The sequence below is a fragment of the Homalodisca vitripennis genome, chromosome 8 (genome assembly GCF_021130785.1).
Source record: "Homalodisca vitripennis isolate AUS2020 chromosome 8, UT_GWSS_2.1, whole genome shotgun sequence".
Classification (NCBI taxonomy): Eukaryota; Metazoa; Arthropoda; class Insecta; order Hemiptera; family Cicadellidae; genus Homalodisca; species Homalodisca vitripennis.
In genome coordinates this window covers 34,651,477-34,677,068 of record NC_060214.1, presented here as the reverse complement: position 1 = coordinate 34,677,068, position 25,592 = coordinate 34,651,477, and the positions used below count along the sequence as shown (strand labels likewise).

Sequence of the window (25,592 nt, the reverse complement as noted above, 5' to 3'; positions counted from 1 at the left end):
TAGAATTTTTAAATATAGAAGTGAAGTGTTGAATACTTGCACCTAACTAGTGTAACACTCAAAATTTGTATTGGTATAAGGTGTTGCGGTAGGGTGTGTAGTTCTTAAATCCTCGGTGATATGAGGTCGTCTTCTCAATCAGACGTTCAAGATCGTTTGTACCATCAAACAGTTGCACGTTTTAGGCTCTATTTCACAATTCGTGTCAGCATCTGCTTATCCGGCGATCGTGTGGGTTCCCATAGCCAAGATGGCTTTTACTGGTTGATAGCTGCGATTAAAATCAGCGTGCCCCACGTCTTTAACCCGGTTGCGCGTAATAGTGATGGGGAATTATTGACGCCATTACAGGTTATCATTTTATAAGGTTGAAAGGGATAAACCCTTTGCCAATTGTTTTAATTACATTTAGAATTCAAAACCAAAACATCAACCTCTCCGAGTATTGATGTCGGCGCACGTTACGTTTCGTGTGTGTCCGAATCCGTTCCGGCGTGGCTTGCATGTTCTAAATTGATTGAGCCTGCGTCAATAAATTACAACCATTCCGTCTTTCAGGATGGAGGTGTGCTTCTGTTGTTTCGACTTTGTTTAGTCTCTTCAGTCGTAGATAGGTCCGAAGACCACTACAAGACAACATTATAGTGAAAAGAAGTGATGATGTCATGTCATTGATGATAATCACAATTCACTGGGCGGTACGAGCGTTCGACTCGCTTTTACATACTCCTTCTTTCTGGAGTGCCCTTTTTTCAAAAATTTAATGAGACTGAACTTAAACCTCAAATGTATATAAAATTTAAACTTGATTTTCTGATAAGTAGCTGAGGAGTTGCAGATTCCAGCAACTCTGCTACACAAGGTAACAGATTACAGTTACCTAGGGAGGTGGAGAGCAAGGCACAATATCCTTGTTTAATATTACAAATGTACGGATTATTCTTATAGCCAGTTTTTTGTTTTTTAAGTCTTTTGGCGGATGAAGAGTTCCCCATACAGAAATCCTATAGTTTAAATGATAAAATATATGAGTTAATAATGCACTCAATTAAACTCATGGATTTAATTAAAAGCTTCATTAACAACTGAGAAACCCCTAAATATATTAACACATGATCTTCAAAAGTATTACTATTAAATATGGAATCAGATGAAAATAGTAAGTTTGTTGTTGATAGTAAATCAGTGTAAAAACAATAACCATATTTTCTAAATTAAACATGCTCAGAATCAAATTTTAGTCTAAAATAACTTGGTGAGCATTTAGTTTTTAAATAAATTTTGAAATTTATCCCCCTAAGTTAAAGAAATGGATCAGAAATCCTCAACTTTGCAAAAAGAAAAGAGATCACCTCACCAACAACGACCTGGGCAGTACGAGACATATGATGAAATTGTGAGCCAACAGAGAAATTTGGCAAAGAAGAAAGTGCATTACAAAAAAGTGTATCCAACGAACAAACAATTTCTTCCTGAAGCACATTTCCAAATACCAGAGAGTGACAGAAACAAATACTTAGCTCCTTATCCTAGTGATGATTATCATAGACTACCCAAAGAGCATGAGAAGCAGCCCGTTGGCCAATTTCAAGACACTGCAAATCCAAACTACTTCCCTAACAACCTTTCTCACTACAAGGATAAAGCACCATCAAGAAATAGAAGACCAGAAAGCCCAAAAACTGAACCAGTGAAAAGTTTTGAGAGAGAGACCAAAGATGTATGTTACGATCCTTCCCTCCCTGCAGTTCAATATCGGGACCCCAACCTTGCATCATCATCTGAAAACCCGGATGGAGACCTCGGTAAGCATTCCTCCCTGATCTGCAGAGCAATTAATTACGATGGAGAACCAGTGACAGTGAATGATCAGGTCATTAGAAACAAACTCATTTTAAGCTGCCGTCCAAGAAGATACTATGGGACTGAAAGCTTCTCAAAAAAACCAGTGCCAGTTCAAAATGACAGATCTGGTTATGGATATCCTCCAACAAATACCTCTGGATATGAAGATGTAACTTTCCATAGGTCAACCGATATTGAATATCAGCAGAAGATTTCAGGCCAGCCTTACCCCGACACACGGCCATACACAGAGAAGAGAACATACACGGGCTCAGGAAAACCCATACTGGCAAGGGCAGATGCTTACGATTTAGGCAGCTTGGGATTGGGTGAGCATGGAATTCAGGGAGAAAAGAGACCTGAGGATCAAATCAAGGACAATGACAAAGAGGGGGAGAAGTATGAAGAACAGTACAGAGTGATTCAGTGTAAAAGGTACACAAGGAACTTTAAAACGCTTCTGTGGGCACTATTCATCATAAATACCCTACTGGTGGTGAGTTAAAGTTGATAACATCTATTGATTATCAGTCATGAGTTTCTTCATGGCCCTATAAGGGACCAGGCATGGAAGTTATTATTCTTTTTTATAATTCTTATTGTGTACTTTGCAGCAATTCAAAGCAATGGAAATGAAAGAGTGAAGGTTATTTCATTGCAACTGTAAAAAAGTATGTCGGTAATTAATCTTACTTATTAATGATTGTTGTTAAACTCACCTGTTACTCACATTATATAAATTTGAATTGGGATCCATGCAACAGGTGAATTTATAGAAAGCATTTTGATTTATGGTAATTTATGCTTGGGTCCCCCTTACCTGCCCTGTATTATTTTAATCTTGCCATGGTATTTTCTTGATAAAATTATAGCAGGGCATTTGTGGCACATTTTTAAATAACCTGACCCCAGAACCTCTTGGAGGTCATGAATTCTTTAGTTCTTTGTTTGGGATAATGTTGTCCTATGAGGTTGATTTGTTTCTTTCCCTCTAGAGCCACTCTCTTAGGAAGTAACATGATATGATGGTAGACCTCTTAAATTTATCAGAAATATGTGACTCCTCTAACTTCTCTTTTTCTGCAATTCCATCCACAGCCCTTGTCCAAATTCGCTTTTCATGTGGTACAAGAGCAGATAAGAGAGTTGTGTATAGTTCAGATCGGTAATGACAGATATATAATGTTATTTAATACTGCCTAATACTGACAGTTCCAAAGTGATGTAAAACACTATCCAACTGGGAAAAAATTCTGTACAAGATTATATCACTTGAAATTCTTAATCAAATATTTTCGTGGCTTCTTGATTTCACGATTACACAATTTTACAATTTCTGATTACACTATTTAGATTTTAGTCCAGCGGCTTTAAAATTTAGTTAACATAAATTATTCAAGTTGCTTCTATGATTGTTTTTATGCTTGATTACAGCTGGTTGGTCTAGCTCTTTTGCTACTAACCATGATACACTTCCTGTTCCGTAACCACATCAACATTGTGATCGGCCAAACAGGTTTTGTCAACTGGGTTTGGGGAGCGATGGCGCTTTCTCTCTGCATCATCATTGTGGGGGTGTATGGCATCATCACCTCCATCACCAGAGCTAAACCTATGCTTGTGGCGGTAAGTGAATTTAGTTATCAAATAAGAAGATGATTTGAAGAATTAACTTGTACATGTCTTAATTAATATTTAGTAGGATTCATTCATTTACTTCTCATCAAGTAAACAATTAATTGTGTCTGAATTTAAATTCTTAATATAATTTTTAAATGTCTTGTTATTTCTTTAAATTTTATTTAGTTATTCTTAATACCATAAATGATTTATTTTATTTGGTTTATTGTTAATTTTTAGGGTTATATAAAATATTCCCTCATATATATATTAATACTATATAAAATATATCCCTCATTATTTATTCAAGGAACAATCCATAGTGAATTTGCTTTCAATCGTATCTGTTTTTGACATTATTATTGTTATTATTATTACTATTATCTTGTATATATTAATCCCATTGTTATTGTTGCTATAAAATTATATTTCTGATTGCAATATTTCTTGTTTCTTTTCTCGTTTTTTTTTCTACTACTTACTGTATTTTTGTACTTTTTTACTCCACTATTTACAATGTTGTAATTATTTATGCTTATAAGCAATTGCTTGCTTAAATATTGTATTTTTTATAAAAAAAATGTGTGAATGTTGTTGGAATAAACAAATAAATAAAATAAAAAATCTTAAGAAGGTAACAGTAAGATAAAATTCATAATATTAATACATACTGCAATGACAAGTTTACACAATAATGCAACATGAAAATCAAATGTCAGTAACAAAATTACTAAAAAAATGCAAACAGTTTTAAGGTTTTTACTTGTAGGGTTAAAAATCTGTCAACAAATTAATGTACCTGGCTCAGAAAATGTTGTTTAGGGTAAATCATAAAATAGGCCTACTTCAACGATTTATTTTTAAGTAATGGGATTTACTTTTTTACTCCTAGGATTTTAAAATTTCACTTAAAATCAGGTAGGATGAAAAATGAATGTGAACGATTATACAAATTAAAATGAAGAAACTTGTGCTCCAATTTGGACTTTTACTATTCATGAACATAGATGGACGGAAATAATTTCTGATATTCCACATATGACCATCTCTAGTGATCATCATTCTACATACACATTTTTATGACATATGAACGTCAGAAAGCTTTCTCTTTAACAATCACTTAGAACAAGTGATATGAAAGACCCAAGCTAATTAAAATTAAGGTGAAATTAAAATCCCCATGCATAATGATTATGGAATAAGAAAACATTATTAACTCAACAATATATTTGGAGGAACCTAACCTTAAAGCTTGACATAATCAGCAATGGAATACTAATTTACCACTTTTTCATAGTTCATGTACTTGTGTGACAAACTAATACATCTAGTTCCACAAAATGCTGCTAGATGGTGACACTGAACAGTGAACCTGATGACTGCATTACCTACATGAATGAAATTTAAAGGCTGTTAATTTTTTTCTCGTGTTTTTATGTACTGCTATATAAAAGCAAGATATTAATTATCTGCGTATGTGGCTATTGACCAAGGCTAATGGTGTGGGATTGAGTTTTCTGTACAAATTCTACAATGCTATGGATCCTTGTGCCAAGGGTAAAGGTACTGAAATTTGAATTTCAACCTCAATTTTAGCCAGGATAGCCTAAACTGGAAACCCTGTGATTAGGACTCCAGGAAAAACTGAAGAACTCTGTCAATTCCCATTAGTTATTGGACTAATAATTGGTTAATGACACTTGCTATGGACCTGTCAATCTTTACTGGTTACACCTCCTTCACCCATGAATCTAATTCCCCAATTATATTCTCCTTAAAACATGTAGACCAATCCACATATCACATGTACCAATTGTTGTTTCTCTTAGCATTTGACAAAAGTAAATTCATAAAAATTGGCTAATACTTTCTGACATTGAAAGTTGCAAATAATATTTAAAATAACTGCAACTATAACTATAATAATAAGTACAGGCTGCAATTTCAGTTTTGAATTTACATGAATTTATTTATAACTGGATTTTATATCAGCTAATAGATATATAAATTTAAGATCTAAGTACAAGGCTTCTTTATTATTTTCAGATGCTATTTCTGTTAGTTCACCATTTTATTTAATGGATATTTTACTGTGTTTGAAAGAAACAATAATTGATCAACTGACCAAATTATTTCAGTACTGCATCGCAGCAGCCATTCTGGCTCTGGTCATCTTGATCTATCTGCTGATATTCTGGCTGATGTTCTCGAACCTCAAGGACACAGAGAGATACTCCATGGTATCCACTTTCAACAAGTACAGGTGCCAACGCTGGATACGACAGGGTTGGGATACTGTGCAGGAGAAGGTGAGTTGATTTGTTTTTATTGCTTACCTTAATTGGACCTTAATTGCTGCTGACATCTAAAGAAGATGAAGGTGTTAGATACTGAGCTCAGAGATGTAAGACAAATACTGATGTTAGCTACTTAGTGATTACTGTGAGGGAGAAGGTAAAATTCTTAAAGCAAACAAAAAAGAGGACCCTTTACTACGTATATGACGTCCTTTTTAAAATCATCAATAAAACTCTTAATAGAAAGGTCCCACAGACTTGAAACTTGGTACATAAGTTCCTCTTAGTCGAAGGAAAATTACTGATTTTGGATCAAAAGGCCAAACAGCAGAAAATTTAGACATAAAGGCAAAACTTTACAGATAGTTTAACAGACTTTCGCGATATCCTGACTAGTCTTTTGATACTCCATTGTATCAGTATAATCTTACTGTAGAATAACAATTTTTTTAATACATATTCCTAAAAATAGTACTGATTCTGACTTAACTTCTGAATCTGAGTCTATGCAACTTGAACTAAAAACGCAATCTATTCAATATGGAAGCAATAGGCCTACAAATCTCATATCTGTGACTCTAGAGTAGTTTACAAAAAAAATGTAAAATATTTTTCACACAATAATGGCAAAAAAAGCATGGATATTAATTTTTCATTATAAAACTTGTTTTCAAATGAGAGCATTTTGGATTTTTGCACTTTTTACACAATTTGAAATTAGATATCACACAATACTTTTATTAAATTCCAGTATCTTTTACCCATAATGTACATGCCTTTTTTAATATTTAAAGGTTCAAAAAATACATTTAATTAATACATTTAATAAATACAAATAAACTCAGTAATGCTGCTGATGACTTGCTTTGGGTCTAACTGGAACAATTTTTGTTATATTCAAAATGTAATTGTGGGAAATTAATTTTTCAGTAGAGAATCCTTAAGCAAGAGCTCTGAATCAATCTGAATTGTATGACAGTGATGAATAAATATTATGTGGTATTGTTATGGTCTTAATAATACTAATAGTGATTTGTAAAATTAAATAGGGTTTAAATAGGGTCTTATACTTGCATTTACTTAAGTTTAATTTATTTACTTTTCACATCAAAACAAATGCTACTTTCTCATTTTATCAATTGTGGACAATAAAGTCAAAACAAAATGCTGATGTGGCTAACTCATACCATCACTATTGCAAATTAAAATTTATTGTGTTAACTTATACCATTACAAAATGTTATAAATTCTATTTATACTGCAGAGATATCTCTGTGGCTTACTGTTATCTGATTATTGGTCAGCTCATTAAGAATTTTTCTGCAACCAGCCAGAGTTAAATTAATCAATATATGTTTAGTAAAGCAAAATTGTTTGGACTAATAATATACAAAATATAACAGACTATAATGTTTTATTAAATAAGTCATCTTTAGCATTTTTCAGCATCATTAAATCTGTTTGGCACATTTTACTCTCCCATTTTCTCTTTCATCTTTACAGTCTCCCATCTCCTGTTTTATGTTTTTATCTTCTCTCTTCTACTCCTCTACCCTTCCTTACTACTGAAATGTTCCGGTGATCTCTTGATCTTATTCCCTCAATTTCTTTCTGATGCACCTTTTTTGGAAAATTCTTAAATGATGCAAATATAAATAATAATAGAGAATTTTCTTAGCAAATCTATCAGAAACCCATGGATTAATTAACAATAACAAATAAAACACCAGATAGGTTTGTAAATTAACATTATATTATATTCTAAAAATAAGACAATAGAAAATATCACACATATATTATTATCTCCGTTACTTAAGCTGCCAAGGAAGCAGCGACAGTCTCCATGAAAGTGGCCATCTTGATGTCCCGCTGACTCAGCCCCTGAACATCGTGACTCCACAGTGTGACCTTGACTTTGTTGTAGACATTGAACCATTCTGGATGATGATCCATCTTCTCAGCCAGCAGTGCTACACGAGTCATGAAGCTGAATGCCTGCATGACAACAATTACATGAACAATTACAGCCATTCTGTGCAGAATTCATTCAATTTTACTAACATGATTAATGACTTATGATGGTGAAATATTGTAAACTATACATTGAAAGAAAAGCAAATGGTTAACTAAACGAAAAATCTCCTGTAGGTTGACCTGAGAAGATGTGAGAACAACTACAAGACCAATTTCAGGCATTCTGTAAAATTTCTTCAATTTTCCTAACATGATTACAGACTTATGATGCTGAAATACTGTATACTATACATTTAAATAAATGCTAATGGTTAACTGAACCAAAAATCTCCTGCAGGTTGGTCAGAGAAGAGAATGTCTGTCTTGATTAACACTTTTATGTGGTTTGCCATATATGTTACACAAGATGAAATTTCAAGGGAAAAATCACAAGGGAGAGAATCAGGATATAGCAAATCTTAAGTGACCTTTCTACACATCCAAGACAGCTAAGTCACTACTCTTGTACACGGTTGGCATTGGAGGAAGGTTCAATTACCACACCTGACACTATGGGGTTTTGCGGTCTGGTGTACAGTTATATGAGGGTCACTGGTTTGTAACAAAGCTGGCTGGAGGGTCCACCTTAAATTAACGGTGGTTGGCTTGGGTAAAAGTTGACGGGATCATTGTATTTTTGTATAAATGTACCAAACCCAAAACACAGGCTTTGCATTTTTGTCTTTATTATTATAATAAGAAAAATCCGCTTTATTTGTGTTATTTTGTGTTTTGCAAAGCATTTATTATTAAATCACGGCCATATAATATCTTTTACAACTTAAAGTCCATTTAAACCATAATAACACCAAAACCATGAGAACCCTTCTGCTAAAACTACCACAACAAACGGTTAAATCACTTGTCCTGCAGTAACAACTTTAACAGATGGATAAAAAATCTGAAACTTACAATTTTTATACAAAATCATTGTTAAAACACAAAAATTAATTACACAATAAAGAACACAACACAACAGTTTAATTTGGTAACTTAAGCACCAAAGGAAGTCCCTTTAGGTGCTTCATACTTAGGTGATTTGGTTATGCTTGTACCCTGTAAAGCAACCATCAACAGTTTCGGATATAAAGGTACTAGTGGTGACCTGTAAGAGCTCTTTCACACGATCCGGCGCCCGCCGCGCGGTGCTCGCCTGGGAAGCTGAATGTTTTCACACGAGGTCGGTTTCGTCCGGCGCGTGCCGTGCGGCGCTCCCATGTTTTGACTGTTCAGTACATGCTCAACTATTGAAATGTTAATTTACTTTTATCAAATATTAAAATCAATTGAATCTCTTTCGAAATCCAAGGACAAGACACTTGATGCTGGAGTAACTGTAGCACGATGCGGGGTTGGTGTCCGTGGTGGTGGCGTTGGCTGCTGGTTGCTTGCTTCTTGACTGGTTTGTCGGTTCATTGGATAGTACCGTTCACTGCTGGTTGAGGTATGTGGGAGAATCGGACGAATGTATGGGTTGATGTAGGTCTGGTTTGAAAATTACGGAGCAAACTGCAGTTGTTGTTGAGGACAATACACGTTTTGAGGCTGACTCCCGGGATATGGGTAGTGGACTTGCTGGTATTGCGAAGTAGGGACCTGGCTGGTTCCACTGGCTCGACTGCCACTACCTCTTGTGTTTCACTCATTTTTACTTAAAAAAACAAAAACAATACCGAAGTATACGTACGTCTTCACTCTCCAGTGGCAAACCCAAGACTAGAGGTTGGGCCGTGCGGCGCGCGCCGGACCGTGTGAAACCCCCAATATGATACAATAGCCCTTCGCAGAGTAGTCCGGCGTGGACGCCGCGTGTCCGGCGTGGACGCCGCGTGTCCGGCGTAGGGGAGTCCGGCGGGAATTTGTGCGCCGCGCGGCGTCTGCGCCGTGCGGCAAGCGCCTGATGTCGTGTGGAAAGACTGATCTACTCCCATAGCCCAACGCCGCATCAGGCTCGCGCCGCATGGCGCGCGCCGGATCGTGTGAAAGAGCACTAAGGATTGTGTTGTCATTTTATGGATGATTTCAAAGCACTAGTTAGTCAATATCATATTTATACAACTTTCAAGGAGTACGTACATCCATATTCCCTTATCAGAAAGGGATAAAATGTGTTGATTTCTACTTGTGAAAAGGATGCAGGATGAAAGGATGTTGCAGTGGAATATACATGACAGAAAATTAAGAAATAGGCCAAAGGGCAGATAACATAGAGTGATTGTAGAAATGTATTGTGAAGAGTAAAAAAGTACTACAAAATTAAAGAAAAAGATCAAACATGGTGAAGAGATTTGTGTGCCAATTATGCATGCTGGTATACTATAAATTTTACAGACTTTGACTGAAAGAAATAAAAAGTGCATGTGCAGTTTGAAACACTTTAACACAACTAGTGGTATTCTTAAGTACTTTTTCTGAAAGGATATTTTTTAATATTTCCAAGAGGATAAATGTAGAGACTAGATAGATTACTGTAACTAAATTAAACATAACTATATACCATTGTAGTTAAATAGTACCAAAATATGGCATAAACGTTCTTACTCTACATTTCACGCACTGTTCTATTATGTATTTTCACACTTCCAGAGACCTCTAGGTCCGAGTTGTGACATGATTTGGTTTACCCTGACTTACAAAACAAGAAGAAACAAATTTAAACTAAATTGTTTTAGTCATTTTTAGTAATAATAATAAAAAATCTTGTATTTTGAACTTTTATAAATTATTGACAATGTCAGAAATTACAGGTCACAGCCCGGTAAAACATATCTTAATCACTACTCTCACTTACAAGCAACAACTGAAAGAAAAACCTGTATGCCACAATGTGAGACAAAAAATGAATATTGATTAAAATTTATATTCCAAAATTTATGTTATCTGTATGAAAAAATTTGTTCATGTTTTTTCTGGCATCAAATTTAAGACAATCGTGGTTGAATCTTAAACTATCTTAGTGTTTAATGATGTACCGTACATACTAAGATCAAATACATATAGATTAATGGGCTATAAGCTGTGAAAACAATCTTATAATATCACTATATCCCAGAATGAAACATATGTGGATATTTGTTAGTAATGGAAGTCTTTTAAGTACACTTGCAAGCCAAATTTGATTAAAATTGTTGTTTATTTGGTCAAGTTCAGTGCTTACATACACAAAATACAAAATTTACAAACAAAAGCTTGATTTTTTTGGCCATCTATGTAAGTATGGAAGAGAAAGTAAAAGGATTAATCATCTTTAAAGTTTAAACCAACTCATGAAGTTAATGAATGTTCATGATTTCTACTGATGAAAACAAATTGTTTCAATTTTAAATTGATAGTTGAGTTGTGTCTTCACATTTTTATATGTAGTTATTTATTCAACATAGTCATTAAGCTTGAATGAGAAATGGGATATTTTTATTTAAAAAATAGCTTGTTTGTATAAATTTAAAACATGACAATAGACAATAGACAAATTCTTTATTTACAAATTCTTTGAGAATTGTAACTCGTCAAAATTTGTTACAGATCATATAAATACAATTGCGTAGTTTACAAACAATGAATTTACAGGTAAATGTCCAGTTTGGTTGTTAGTTTTGCTCTCTGTTCAGGTATTCTTCTAACGAGTAGAATGGATTTTGCAGCAGCCACAGCTTCACCTCCTTCTTGAATTTTGCCGCACCATGTCCCTTCAGGTCTTCTGGCAGGTGGTTCCACAGTTTTAAACCCATGTAAGAGGGCTTCTCCTCAAATAGAGAAAGTCGATGCCCAGGAAGATGAAAATCTGTCGCTCGTCTTGTGTTGTAATGATGTGTGTTACATCCTCTGGGAAAACCTCTCTCGTGCACACAGGTTACTGCCTCCAGCACGTACAAGGATACAACAGTCAGAATTGAGAGGTTGATAAAAGCTGGTCGACAACTCTCTCTTGGCTGTAAGTCAGCAAGTGTTCTCACTGCTTTTTTCTGTGTTACCAGCACACGTTGGAGATTTCCTGCAGATGAATTACCCCAGACCAGGAGACCATAGCGAAGGTTCGATTCAAATAAAGCAAAGTAGGCTGTTTTTGCAGAGGGTACATCACTTATTGATTTTATTCTTTTAACAACATACAGTCCAGTACCTAATTTCCTGCACAGGTTGTCAATGTGCGTTGTCCATTTGAGATCTTCATCTATTGTCACTCCCAAGTACTTTGCCTCTGATGCTGCTTGGACGTTAGGCAGGTGCACAGTTTGTTCCTTTTTTGGGCCCAATATGAGTTGCTGGGTTTTAGCTTCATTAACTACCAGGTTATTAATATGGCAGTACTGTACCGCCATGTTCATTGCAGTGAATGACTCTATCTCCAGGTTTTCTGGGGTTCTATCGGCTAAAAGTAGAACGGTATCATCTGCATACATCAGAGTTGTAGCAAATTCATCTAAGTACTTAGGTAAATCGTTCGTAAATAGAGTAAAGAGTACAGGACCCAGAACTGATCCTTGGGGGACGCCCCTTAGAACTGGAAGTGGACTAGATCTGATGTGTGCAATTTTATTGTTTTGAGTATGCCGGATTTCAACTACCTGTTCTCTATTGGTTAGGTAACTCCTGAACCACTCAGCTTCAGTGCCCCGTACTCCCATGGTATTTAGTTTGGTCAGCAGTTGTTCATGGTCAAGGGTGTCAAAGGCTTTGCTTAAATCTAAGAATATTGCTGTTGTTGTATTTTTAGCTTCTATTTGATCTATTACGTATTCAATAAAACTAATTAAAGCTGTCGATGTAGATTTATTTTTGGTGAAACTGTGCTGTTGATCAGTAAGCAGATTATTGTATGTCATGTAGTTTAGGAGACGATTAAGCACAATCTTTTCAATAACTTTAGAGAATGTTGAAATTTGCGAGATTGGGCGATAGTTTGATGCTTCAGACTGATCACCTTGTTTAAAAATGGGGATTACTTTAGATAGTTTTAGTTGATGTGGAAATCTACCAGATTGGAAGGACATGTTTATTAGAGTGGTTAAAGGGTAGGCTATTTCATGTTTACAAGCCTTCAACAACTTTGGTGAGATTTCGTCAATACCTGCAGAGACTTTAGCTGGCAGTGAGTTGATCGTTTTGATGACTTCTTCAATTGTTGTGTCATAGAGATAAAAAGAGCAAGTGTCAAGCTGCTGAATAGGACTAGGAGTTCTGTTCTTTAGAGGGTTGTTGTTTAAAATAGCAGAGTCAGCCATGGTCGTAAAAACAGTGTTGAAATGTTCCACAATTTGCTGAGGATCGTTGATAGTTTTATTGTCAATTTTAAGTTCTTTCAGTCCTACAGACGATTTCTTGGTTCTTCTTTCATTATTTATAATATTCCAAAGGGCTTTAGTTTTATTTTCTGAACGTGCTATTCGGTCGATCGTTGACTGACGTCTGAGTTCTTTTATCTTCAAGTCATAATTCTTTTTCTTAGTAGCAACTTCCTGCTTGTGTTCTAATGAGCCCATAAGAAGATAACGATCATTGGCACCTAAGAATTCTTGCCTCAAAGTGTGCAGTTCAGGGTCCCATAGTTTTTCTTTGCCTTTGCATTGCTTATATTTTTTATAAGGACATGTTTGGTTCAGTGCTGATGTAACGATGTTAGAGAAATTTTTATAAGCGATTTCAGTGTCATTACAGTTGATGACTCTTTCCCAGGATTCCATGTATGGATGAGTTTACAAAAACGTTTGATATATTGTTTCAATAACAGTGCTTATTTAGATATTAGGAAAAGTTAGTCACACAATTAATTAACTGATTCAAAATCAAACATCCACAATCAGGCTACATGATTCATGTATGCTCACTCAGCAACTTTACCTGGTTGAAGTCTTTAAACTGAAAATCTTTGTGAATTGCGTCCTTCCCATCCTCCAGGACCCACTGCTTTTGTAAAAGAGGTTTTAAGTGTGACTCCCTATCCTCACCTGTAAGTTTGGGTGACAGAGCCTGTAAAATCAGAAAATAACTTCCATTAACATTTTTTATTAGGACTAGCCAAAACATTGAAACTATGATAATAAAAATAATAATTTTTAACCATAAGTATTATTTCCGTTTTTAAACTAAGTTCAATTACAATGTTAACATCGTTCCTACAATAACTGCCTGAGTTATTCCGCATCATATCAATACAACAATTACAATTTTTATATGGCAGGGAGGTCGCCTTTATGTAGACCATGAAATACCTACAGTTACCTAAATTTCCTAACTATATAAACCTTTTTTTAATAGAAGGGTTGTTACCTCCGACAATAATGTGATACAGCCAATATGGTACAACAATGCATAATAATCGACTTTGTGCCTCTTCCGCTACACATCACGCATTGCTGATCGTCCAAGGCCATTACGATTTTATTTATCGACATGTAATGTGGCCACTATGATTGCCACAAGATTCATCCACCTTGCCTGATTCTAGCCAAATTGGTACAGCTGTTCTCGAGCTTAGTGCTTAGCAACACTTTTAGTGATTCATTTTTATTTATAAGATAAAAGATATTTCTATTTAAAGTTTACTTTGAAAATATTCTCTGAACTTAGAAAAATAGGATGTTGGGATATCATCGGTTCAAAGACCTTTCATAAAAAAACACAAAACAAAATAGGTTATTATTACAAATTAATTTTTACAAAGTCTTTTAAATGTCTCAAAGATGCAAAGGTAAATTAAATTTGAGATATAATTATACTGATAAAACAATAAAAACATATTAAATCTTTAGTTATTTAGAAGTAGGCTATCAATGTAAATTATTATTCTGAACCAGAAATTGTAGAGTGACAGTCTTTTAGTGGTTTTACAACTTGGTGACTAGCTCATTCATGTAGCTTATCAAAAAGTCCATTATTAAACATCTAGATGTGTTTTATTAAGATAAACAGCCATTAAGATAAAATAGACACTGCTTCTTTCAACTGATGTTTTAATGGCTTAAATTCGACAAACATCAAGCAAGACCTGAAGACACAAGAAGGAAAGAACGTGTTTATAATTATAAAAATAAACATTGAAAATCAAAATTAGTGGAACAGTCATAAAGAAAAATCATATATATATATTTTGAATCATCGACTGTGGTTTATAAAGAATCCTCATGGACCAAATAAAGAAAAGAAAGTATGTATAACGGTTTTAAAATATGAACATATTTCTCAAACTTCCTTAAATTTCAGTGACATTTTCTTAACTTTGGTAATAGAAGAAATTCAGTCAAAAATTATGAATTGTAAACCCTATTTTTCCACATAACACTTTTATCATTTATAGTTTGTGGTCTTTACTATTAGTTTAATTTTTTTCTATTTTATATCTGTTTTTTGTTTACATGTCATAACTAATAATGCCCTTGCTAGCAAAAGCGCTTTGGTGATAAAATTTTGTGGAAGTACAAAACATGTCTTCAGTACTAAAACCATAACTACTTTCATCAAGGATACAATGCAGATGATTTGAAGAGATTCAGTAGACGTGAGGCTAACTGGCATAACTGGAAACCATTACTTCAACATTATAAATGTATTCTACTTGTCCTCCTGTACGCAAATCCCTTTTCCCTTTTAAAGGGTGCTAAACCCAAATTATAATAACTTTTTTATTACGTAAGTGGAACTAATTTTGTTTTTTTTTGTAGAAAGCAATTTATAATTTTATATGGCATCTTGTCTAAAAGCTAGTGTTTAAAAGCCACTTAGAAAAAATCTGTGGGTAAAGTTAGAACAAAGGCTAACATTGTATCTAGTTGTGCCAACATTGGGAGTTAATGGCCATTTCTGTGTTCTTTAGCTCTGTCTTTGACCTATTCCACAGCTGAATACTGTGCTTCTACATAGCTTAGAAAAGATTATATGCAATTTAACATAATGATATGACAGTAAGTGCGTCTCCTTTTTCCTTGGCTACTGGTGCTTTAGCTTAGTAACATTACAGTCCTTAATGTAAGTCCCAAATGAAGCCTCACTAAGGAAGAAAATTTCTTCAAACCCTGAATTGCCTATCTTACAGAACCCTCCACACAACAGAGATAGGCTGAATTCAAAACATCCACCCATACAAACTGCCAGTTTTTTCTCTCTTAGGACAAGAAGCTTATATAAATTTGGATGGGTAAGGTTGGGGGTAGGCACCGCCTCCTATCGAGATCCATGAGGAAGAATTTAGAGCAATAATCTCATGTCCCTTTGAAAGAAGGGGATGTCAGCTCTGAACCAGCCTCTCCGGTCAAAGCGGGCAGGGGGTGGCACACCCTTATGTAGAGGCTAGCAAGAACCTCTGTGGTAGGGAAAAAACCCCACCGACTCCAAAAGTCATCTCCCATAGTAGACTAGACCTTTTGAATTGCCCTTGCACCACACAATCTCGACATTTACGGTTAGTGATGTGCCGCTCCTGGACATCCATAAAGTTGTCCAGATTTAAGTGACAGATCAGTTTTTGTTGAGCTCAGTGATTTCAACTGGAAGGTATAAACCAGCCAGAAGTGATCCCTGCTGGGTAAAACTGTCAGTTACCTAAAATGAATGAATTTTCATAAAAAAACATATAGATTGCGTATTAGAATGCATATTGGGATGCGATTTGGGAAAACATAAGTTTTTTATTCCCGATCCAACAAAATAAGTGGTTGATGTGTAACTCTATCCTAAGGAATGGATTATCCTGAATAGAATTCATACTGATGTGGGTAGGAGTGGGTCATAGAAGTTTAGGTTCGGTCAGGCTCCCACTGAATACTATAACTGTGGGGCCAAAACTTAAGCAATGTGTCATATAGTTGAATATTGTCCTTTGTGTGCATTTCCAGGGGGCTAGCCCATTTACATATCTGAATTTGAATTTATAAAGATAGAAACAGTGTTCCTTAGTTTCTTTTTTATTTATTCTCTGACTCGAAACCATTTTAGCTCACGAACCTTCTTACTACTTTGGATTTTAACTGCTACTGGTAACTGAAACAATACAATGCATAATAGCAATATAGTATGTACTACTAATTATACTAATAAGAAATCTGACCAGTCTATGGCCTTCAGTGCTACTTTCATGTAGGCCTATACACGTTCTCAGGCATAGTGCTCTCAGCGCTTATTTCGTGTTAACACATTTTAAACGTAATGCTGGTAATAGATTGGTTTCACCATTTAAAAGGATATTAACTGTTTTATAGTTATCATTGTAATTGTTTGCTATCCCATATAGTCTAGGCTACTAGAGTTTCTTAATCTATATATATAAAAATGAATGTTTGTGTGTTTGTCCTTCATGGAATTGGAAACTATTTTACCGATCATTATTAAAATTTGTATGTATATGTATTTTACCACGTAGAAGGTTTATATGCTATGCCCATCAATGCAACTCAGCACCAGGCGACACTGCAAAATTTAAAAGTTATCAAAGCGACTGCGCATTATAAACTGCAATCACGTGACAGTTACGTATTTTAATTAACCAAACATTATTTGAAGGCACTAGGTTTTGACATATATTTGACTTTAATCAAACAGATTTTCTTAATCGTGGCAACAAGGTAAACTCTACATCGGCATTTAAAATATAATTCACTTGAACCAGAAGTGCTGATACACAGGCAAAGCTTACGATAAGCGTGTGAAGCCGCGGGAAACAGCTAGTTAATTAATAAGGCGATAGTAGACCGTATCTTGCTGAAAAATACCAAAGGATCTGCTTTTCATACCTTTACATTCTTTTCAATTAACTATTGTTAATCATTAGTAAATTGTACCCATACAGCCTATTATTCACTTCCAAAGCATGTTATTGGTAGTCTACCAATTAATCCCACTGAACGGAATCAATGAAAGACTACTCACTTTTGTAGCAATCAAAAACTTCAATCCATTATCTGACTAAAATTTTAAGAAACCTTTTTTATCAATTACTTTGCAAATATTTTAAATAATAAAGTAGTGCAGGCCCGATACGGAGCGTATAAAGTCATCACATAAGTGGGCATGCTTGATATTAGGTGTGTATGCATTTGTTCTTGTTTACATGGATTGTGAAAGTGTAATATATGATTCAGTCACTTTCAAAATTATATAGTTACAAGGAAGAGCTAATTTATTTATCAATACAAATTTTCTTGGGTCAAATTTAATCTGCCTCCTCTGTGTTGGTTGCAAATTACTATTGGTCAGGTCTGTAGGTGGACAGCCATATCGTAAACACAGGTTGGTTATATGGATTTATTTATAATATACTTTTAGTTTTTAATTAATTCCTGATTAGAATAAAAACTTTAAAGTGATATTGGGTTAGTTTGAAAGTACTTCTATTTATTTGTTATTGCATTCTACCTACAAAACATTAAAAAGTTTGTGCTTTTTTGCATAAATCACTGCAATACAATAAGCGGTCACCACAACAAATGATATCCATGATTATCAAATCAACGATACTCATGTTATCAAATCATCGATATGCAAGAGTATTGAATCATCAATATAAATGAGTAACAAATCCTTGATATAACTACTGAAATCAAATTATATTATGGTATTCAAATTACAGTATAGTTAAACTGTTTTTATACCTTAAAAAAACATAATTTAATGATGAATAAAAAACTATTTAGGCGACGTATATTTATAAAATGTAAGAAACAAAACAGTGTAACATTTAGTTACTCTTTACTATTTTGACATATAAATGTGCCAAATGGCACAAATAACACATGTACATAGCCATTATACTTGCAGCCAGCCATTACTCAATTACATTACACATGATTTTACTTTGTTTCAATTAATTTAGAACAATAATGTCAAACCTAATCACATTATAGTCTTTTAAGATTGTATTAAGCAATTTATAGTTATTCTGTAAAATAAAAATAGCTGGCAACTATTAATTACGAAAATCAATAGGTAAAATCCTTTTATATTCGTTGTAAGTGCAGATATTTTTAATTGATAGTTAATTAGATTGTTGTGGTGATCGCTTATTATACTGCACACTCATAAATTTACATAAACGCACTCACTTTTTTATGATTAGATACTGTATCAACTACATTTTTATACAAGATAGTTCTTAAAAAATTAAATCTTTTCACAAAGTAAAGTAAAAGTATAGTCAAAAATATAGAATGAAACTAACAAAGTGGTCTTTGTTCCTATATATGATTAGAATTGTGTGATATTGAATGCTTGTGATATTGTACATTATAGACAGATGAACATACTATCTTATCGTTGCCTCTATCTGAATTTATCCTCCCGTTTTCTATAAACTACATTTGATTTCTTTACTTTTACATTAGAATCAACACATTTAAATTATTATAAACTTAACATGAGAACAGTATAAAGTCACATAGTTGGAATAATAGTGTAAGCTTGATTAACACAGAATATCATAGGTACTACTTCATTATTTTTTTCGTCTATGCAGTAATTAAAATCATCTCCACTATAACTTGTAATATATTTTACTAGCAAAAAGTAAAAGTTAATACAGTATTAAGTAAAGAATTATTTGAAATTTAAATAAATATTCAAAAGATAATTCTAGTAGATCTACAATACTGTGATAAGCAATTTAGCTTTACCTTGAAAGTTTAATGTAATTCTTCATCAAATTAAGCTATGGATGGTTTAAACTGCACTAGCTGCATTCACAAGTAGTACGGATTAATTAAAATCTCCCTCTTTTGATATTACGTAATTTATATTAGTTATATTGCAACTATACAAGTTCCAGGAATATTAAATATATGAACCATAATTAGAAAGTTAATTCACAAAACTTACCATAACTTGATAAATAGGCTATATTGATAAGTATTACTGTATATCAGGCTTCTACTCATTAAAATCTTTCTTCAATTTATCTCTGTACTCTGTCTTATTAGATAAAATTGTTATTCTGCACAATGGTTTAATATATTTGAATATTTGCAACTTTAAAAAAATCTAGTGCTCATAGTAATTATTTTTATTTGTACAGTTCCTTTAAATCTATTTGATCAAACTAAAATAAATTAAATATAATAGAATAATGTATAAGCTAACTTTACATTATTAACTTACCATTTTCCTAAGTAAAACTGAAGAGGTAGATAAACTTTCTATCCTAATCCTTGAGAAGGAATGAAGAGAAAGTATTCCAACAGGTTTCAGTAGTGAATGGGAAAGACCAAGGCCAATTACAGCTGCCTGATACATTTCAGATTGGTAACACTGTGCTGGGAGTGAATCAATAATAATGTGATCAGTCTTCCGTGATGAAGTTCTAGCCTGGAAAATAATAAGAAAATGTGTTACAACAGTAAATTCTTCTGTAATGTGATGCAGTTATTTGTTATTCCACTAGTTGAAATTCACATTATTAATTATTATAGTAATGTTGTATTTTTACATGTACTAAAGTATTAATATTATTATTTTAGTAAACAAACAAACAGAATACATACATAGGCCACATCAACTTAAATCGATTAAATTATGTTTACTCCCAACAACTAACCACGTACATTTCAGAATCAGATTGAGGTTAGTAATACGATAAACAAATCGGCTGTACTTTTTGTTTTGTATGTTCGTCTTTTACACAGCTATCCCGGTACATCAGCTGAGCTGATCTCTTCGCATCACATCCCCATCCCAAACAAAACACTCTTTGTCGGCGCGGAAATTTAAAATATTGAGCTTCAGCGTTGCTAATACAGACTATATTTAGACTTTGTCAATGTAAGAATTGTGCATAAAATGTGAAATAAATATTTTAGTTTGGAACAACTTGATTATAAAAGGGATGCATATATTAGAATTAAGTACTTTTTAATATATTCACTACAGGATCCCCAATACCTTTAATTTATTTAATTACCCTTAATTCATTTTGTGTTCAGTACCAATGTTGTGGGGTAGAAGCTCGAGGTGACTGGAAGTATGTTCCACCGTCTTGTTGTCATGCTGACAATAAGTTCCAGAAGGTAAAGTAGTACATCAAGAATAATTTTAAAGAAATACTATATTAGATTAGATATAGATGTTGATTGAATGTTAATTATTTGATATAGATTGTATGTTTCTGTTATAATTAATTATATGTAATTTGCTTAGTATCAATGGTTATTAGTTGGGCGTGTGTATACAAAATGAGGCAAAAGACTGGATAAACCATTGTAAAGGTCAAACCATACTAACTCAATATGTGCTTACATTACTTTGTTACTGACTCCACGTTCAAAACTGAAAAGTTCATGAAAATGTTACTACTGGCAAGGTAGGAAGTTGACCCAATCTAAGTATCATAATTTATTAGCTATATCAAAGTGTCTGCTTTTTTAACACTGTATTGGTCACTGTTTGATTCAGCTAGGCTATAGCCAACAACGTTACACCTCCATATAAGCAGATAATATGTGTTATTGACTGTTTCAAGAATTTAATCTATATAAATAAAAATTAATTTCCGTTCGTTAGTCTCGCTAAAACTCGAGAACGGCTGAACCGATTTGGCTAATTTTGGTCTTGAAATGTTCGTGGAAGTCCAGGGAAGGTTTAAACGATGAGAAAATATAACAAAATTGCAAGGAAAATACTAGAAACGACAATTTGATTTTCCCATACAATCTTACCTGTCAAATGTTTGATTGATGTTTATGTATCGATAATTAGTTTAACAGCTGTAACAAATACAAATGACGAAGTGTCTCAGTATCATATGTTTACTTACTACTGCATGCAATTTTGGGTAAAACAGCTGTCGCCATTATAGGTTAATATTATTAGTGCAAGAAAACATTAATATCAGATACTGCCTACAATGCCGAGAAGAAAACGATCTAACATAGGTCGTCGAAGTAGATCGAATGTGCGGCGAGCTACCTCACGCGCTAATTGCACTGCTGACCAGCAAGAGACTGATAATGATAACAGCCGTATTGGTATGGCACATTTGCGTTGTACACTAAATCAGAATGAAGTGGATAGACAAAGAATGCAACGAGTTCGGGATCTGCAGATGGATTTTTAAAATAATCGCTAACCATGTTGTCAAATAGAACAAGTCACACTGACATAACCGACGTGGCGCAACGCTCGTCGCGTCGGCCGCCGCGCCGTCTGCTGCGCTATGCGGCTGGAGCGATCCTTGGCCGATGTCGGCGAAGCTACGCTGGCTCGCGCATGCGCATAAAGCACCTCCCCAAACCCCTCCCTGGAGCACCGCTCTTGCCACTGCGTACTCCTAGTAGACACCACCACGTGCTTGTTATTTATAAAAAAAATTATAAAAGAAAGCTAAACTTCATGATATAATAACGCTTCGACCGTACATCCTCATAGAATTGGAAGAGTGGCACAGCGAAATTTATATTTGGCCCACTACAGAAGAAGAACATGAGGACTTTGATGACTAAAAATAACTCATCTAGTTAACCTATGTATTATTTTACTGTATGACACAGATTTAACAATTTTATTTGAATAAATTTGAGTGTAAAAACAAAATATTTTGATAATTTATTCCCATTTCATGCTAAAAAGGGATAAGTCAAGCACTTTATATAATTATTTTTAGTATGTAAAAATTGTTTTTCTGCCTTTTACATGGTTTGATTTAATTATGAATGGTCTGTTGTACACTAAAAAAATAAATGCTCTTGAATTATTTTTGTACTCAGAACACAGTTTTTTTAGTTTTCCGAAAAATGTTCCTTGAAGACTGATCCCTTTTAGCATGACCCGATTCATATGTCCTAAAAGAGGGTTTGCTGGAAAAAAATTGTTGAAATAGCTGTTGAATTACGTCAGTATGAATGAAATACGCCCAATTAAAATTGAGCGCTAGTTCTGAACATTGCTACATTAATTCAATGTTATCACCAATAAGAAGGCATGGTTTGGAGTAATATTGGCCCTTGTATAAGCTTCTCCAGTCTATTATCTCTTTGGTCAATGACATGACCTATGCCACTGTAAGCTTTACTAGGTATATATTGACAAAAAGATCTCCTACTCAGAATCTTAGTGGTAATCAGCAGACTAGTCTTTGTTATCAGCGAGATAACCAACTAGCCATTGGCATATTAAACCCATGCTTGTAGGCCTTTCTAGGTTGTAAGCTCATCTCTGCTCTGCCCAGAGTCTTGTATGAAGAATATTTTTAGACAGTCTATACTACAACCATTTTCTAAAAGCACGTACTATGAAAGTAAAAAAATATGAATTACAACCTGCTATGTTATTTGACTGAAATACAAGACTTAATACCAACTTTCTGTTTATATTACAGGTTTGCACGTTGAAAGGGTGTTATCTGACAAATTTCTCTTTATGGTTCTTTTGGATTTGATATGTAATAGTAATACTGTAATTCTTTTCCGTGTAAATTTATGGAGTTTACAAAAGAATTAAGTTAATTTGTAAGAATTATGGCCTTCAGAGCTATTGGAATATATGGGAAAGTTTAAGCCTTAACCTGCTACATAAATTTGTAACTTAACAGGTTCAAATATATATATATATATATATATATATATATATATATATATATATATATGTATTATGAAATATATAAATTTTAAAGTTTTCAATTAAAATGTAATACATTCACTATAAATTGGATTTCTTTAAACCAAAGATATTTAATTTAATGTATTTTTACACTCTATATTACTTTTGAAAGAGTTAAATCTGCTAATATGAGAGCATAGTCATTGCCTGCCGTGGTTAGCCTGGTATTAGAAGCCAAATTACCTGGAGTGTTGTGTGCCTCAACCCTTAGGTAAGAGCAATATCCATCTTTGTGGTAAGCTATTTCATTTAGTACACCTCAGGGAACAATGCTGAGACCGATTCTTTTTCTCATGTGCGTAAATGATCTCTTGTGAGCCCTGACAAAGGCCAACATAGGTCTTTTGCAGTTAAAATAGAATAAGTGGGAACCTCTTCTCTTAAGTGATAGAAAAACACAGCAGCAAAAGCATAGTTGGTCTTTTGGGAAGATATTTGCACTGATAAATTTTCTACTCAACAGTTGGCGTGTATCAACCATTTTATCCAGGAGGATCAGGCCTACAGTGGTGGATGTCGCACTAAACTGGAGGATTACTTTACGTCGATGTTCTTGCTGATCAGTTGCCTGCTCATACTGGCAATCATCCTGCTGGTAATAAAATAATGTATTTTTTATCAGTGGCGTAGCTAAATGAGAGGAATAGAACTCTCACAAAAGATGTAACATTTTTTTTAAATATATTTATTACAGCCTTCCAACTTGTTAGAAATACAGTGCTCAGTTTAATGTTTTACTTTAAATTAGTCATATCTATTTTCTTAAATTTAGATTTATTCCATACCTTCATTATTGTGAGCTTTTTAATCAGATTTATTTCTATTTTCTTAAATTTAGATTTATTCCATACCCTTCATAGTAGTGAGCTTTTCAATCAGATTCTCCCCCCTCCCTACCCAAAGCCAAATCCTAGTTATGCTACTGAAAGAGCCATGTTGAACATTTACAAAGGACTCACAGAATGAGTTTTCCATGCTAATCAGCGTGTACCTGTTTAAAGTAACTATAGTAACTCAAGAGTGTAATCAAATACTGTACTGCCTTTAAATGTACATTTCAAACATGCCAAAAGCTAGGTGATATTGTCAGTCTTATAAATACATAAAAGCCAAGAAGAATGACAAAATAATTACAGACATGTTTTTTTCCCAAACAAGGATAAGGCTAATGCATAGTTCACAGTTTATCATCTTAAAATTAATTCACTGATTAAAATTATTTAAAGGTTATCATAAAAAGTTATCAACATAATCACAAATTTTATCTATTGGGGTTTTCAACATACTTTTGAATTGTTAATTAATATTTTTAGTTGTTACATTGTCAGGAAGCTTATTATACAATTTTTTCAAAGTAAAATTGTACATTTGGTACTTTTTTAAAATAGTAAGTAGAAAGTATGCTGTTAAACCAGCCGTTCATATTTAATTCAACAGATAAAAAAATTAAAAAACCAGAACCAATTTCAATATCAATCCTCTCTTGGCTTTTTATAAATAATGATTTTTACAGAAATAATCTAATTATTGATTTTAGAGCTTGATTCATATTAGCTCACAATGGCTGTGAGTTAATATGTTTCAGGCTCAAATTTTGATCTTGAATATGTAGAAAATTACTAGGAATAACAATAGTTTTGGTTTTGTTTCAGTCAAACTCTGTTTTTAAGTTCTTTTTTTAATTTCCTTTTCAATTACATAGTGCTAAGGGCATGGATTATGGTTGTAATTTTTTGGTAGAGATGTATATAATTTTTACAGAAAACATCTTATTTTATCATACGTTTTAATTGTTTTCATTAATAATTTCAATTTATTATTTATTGATGATTTTTTTATCTTATTGTACAGTTTAACTTGTTTAACTGTTAATGTTTTACTTTTCCTCAGATATTGGGAATATTGGCTGCACTTCGGCTGTTGAAGATGTACAAAATCATTCTGATGTGTAGAGAAATGTACCTCATTACACCTTGACAACTTATAAATTGTTAAGTTAATAAAAATATTTATTATACAAATAAAAGTACAGAATGATTGATTGAGGACTAAGCCGTCACTACAATATTATGATAGGGAGGATGAGAAGGACAAGTAGTAGAAAATTTTGCCACTGAAGAAAATTACTCAGGGTGATTCATAAATATTCTATTTCGAACATTCTCTAAGTAACAAGTAACAGATCAAAATGTTTAAAACTTATATAAAATTGTATTCTGAACAAAACAACAGCATAAAGTACCGAAA

The 25,592-nt window shown here is 33.6% G+C and overlaps 2 protein-coding genes across 3 annotated transcripts; one reads left to right on the top strand and one right to left on the bottom strand.

The window, feature by feature from the left end:
• The first annotated feature begins 1,161 nt into the window (after positions 1-1,161).
• On the top strand, positions 1,162-25,371 carry LOC124367554. Its single transcript, XM_046824485.1, has 6 exons — positions 1,162-2,341; positions 3,280-3,471; positions 5,604-5,774; positions 20,675-20,758; positions 23,809-23,940; positions 25,236-25,371. Exons 1-6 carry the CDS (start codon positions 1,310-1,312, stop codon positions 25,320-25,322), a joined length of 1,698 nt encoding a protein of 565 aa, XP_046680441.1. The 5' UTR covers positions 1,162-1,309; the 3' UTR covers positions 25,323-25,371.
• LOC124367555 (probable pterin-4-alpha-carbinolamine dehydratase) lies at positions 7,494-20,427 on the bottom strand. 2 transcript variants are annotated; one of them, XM_046824487.1, is made up of 4 exons: positions 20,297-20,427; positions 19,854-20,060; positions 13,614-13,742; positions 7,494-7,757 (listed from the first exon to the last, which is right to left on the bottom strand). In XM_046824487.1, the coding sequence occupies exons 2-4, from the start codon at positions 19,986-19,988 to the stop codon at positions 7,575-7,577; spliced, it is 447 nt and encodes a 148-aa protein (XP_046680443.1). In that variant the 5' UTR covers positions 19,989-20,060; positions 20,297-20,427; the 3' UTR covers positions 7,494-7,574. The 2 variants fall into 2 exon arrangements, with proteins under 2 accessions (XP_046680443.1, XP_046680442.1); XM_046824486.1 differs by having other exon boundaries at positions 20,237-20,396.
• Positions 25,372-25,592: the final 221 nt, after the last annotated feature.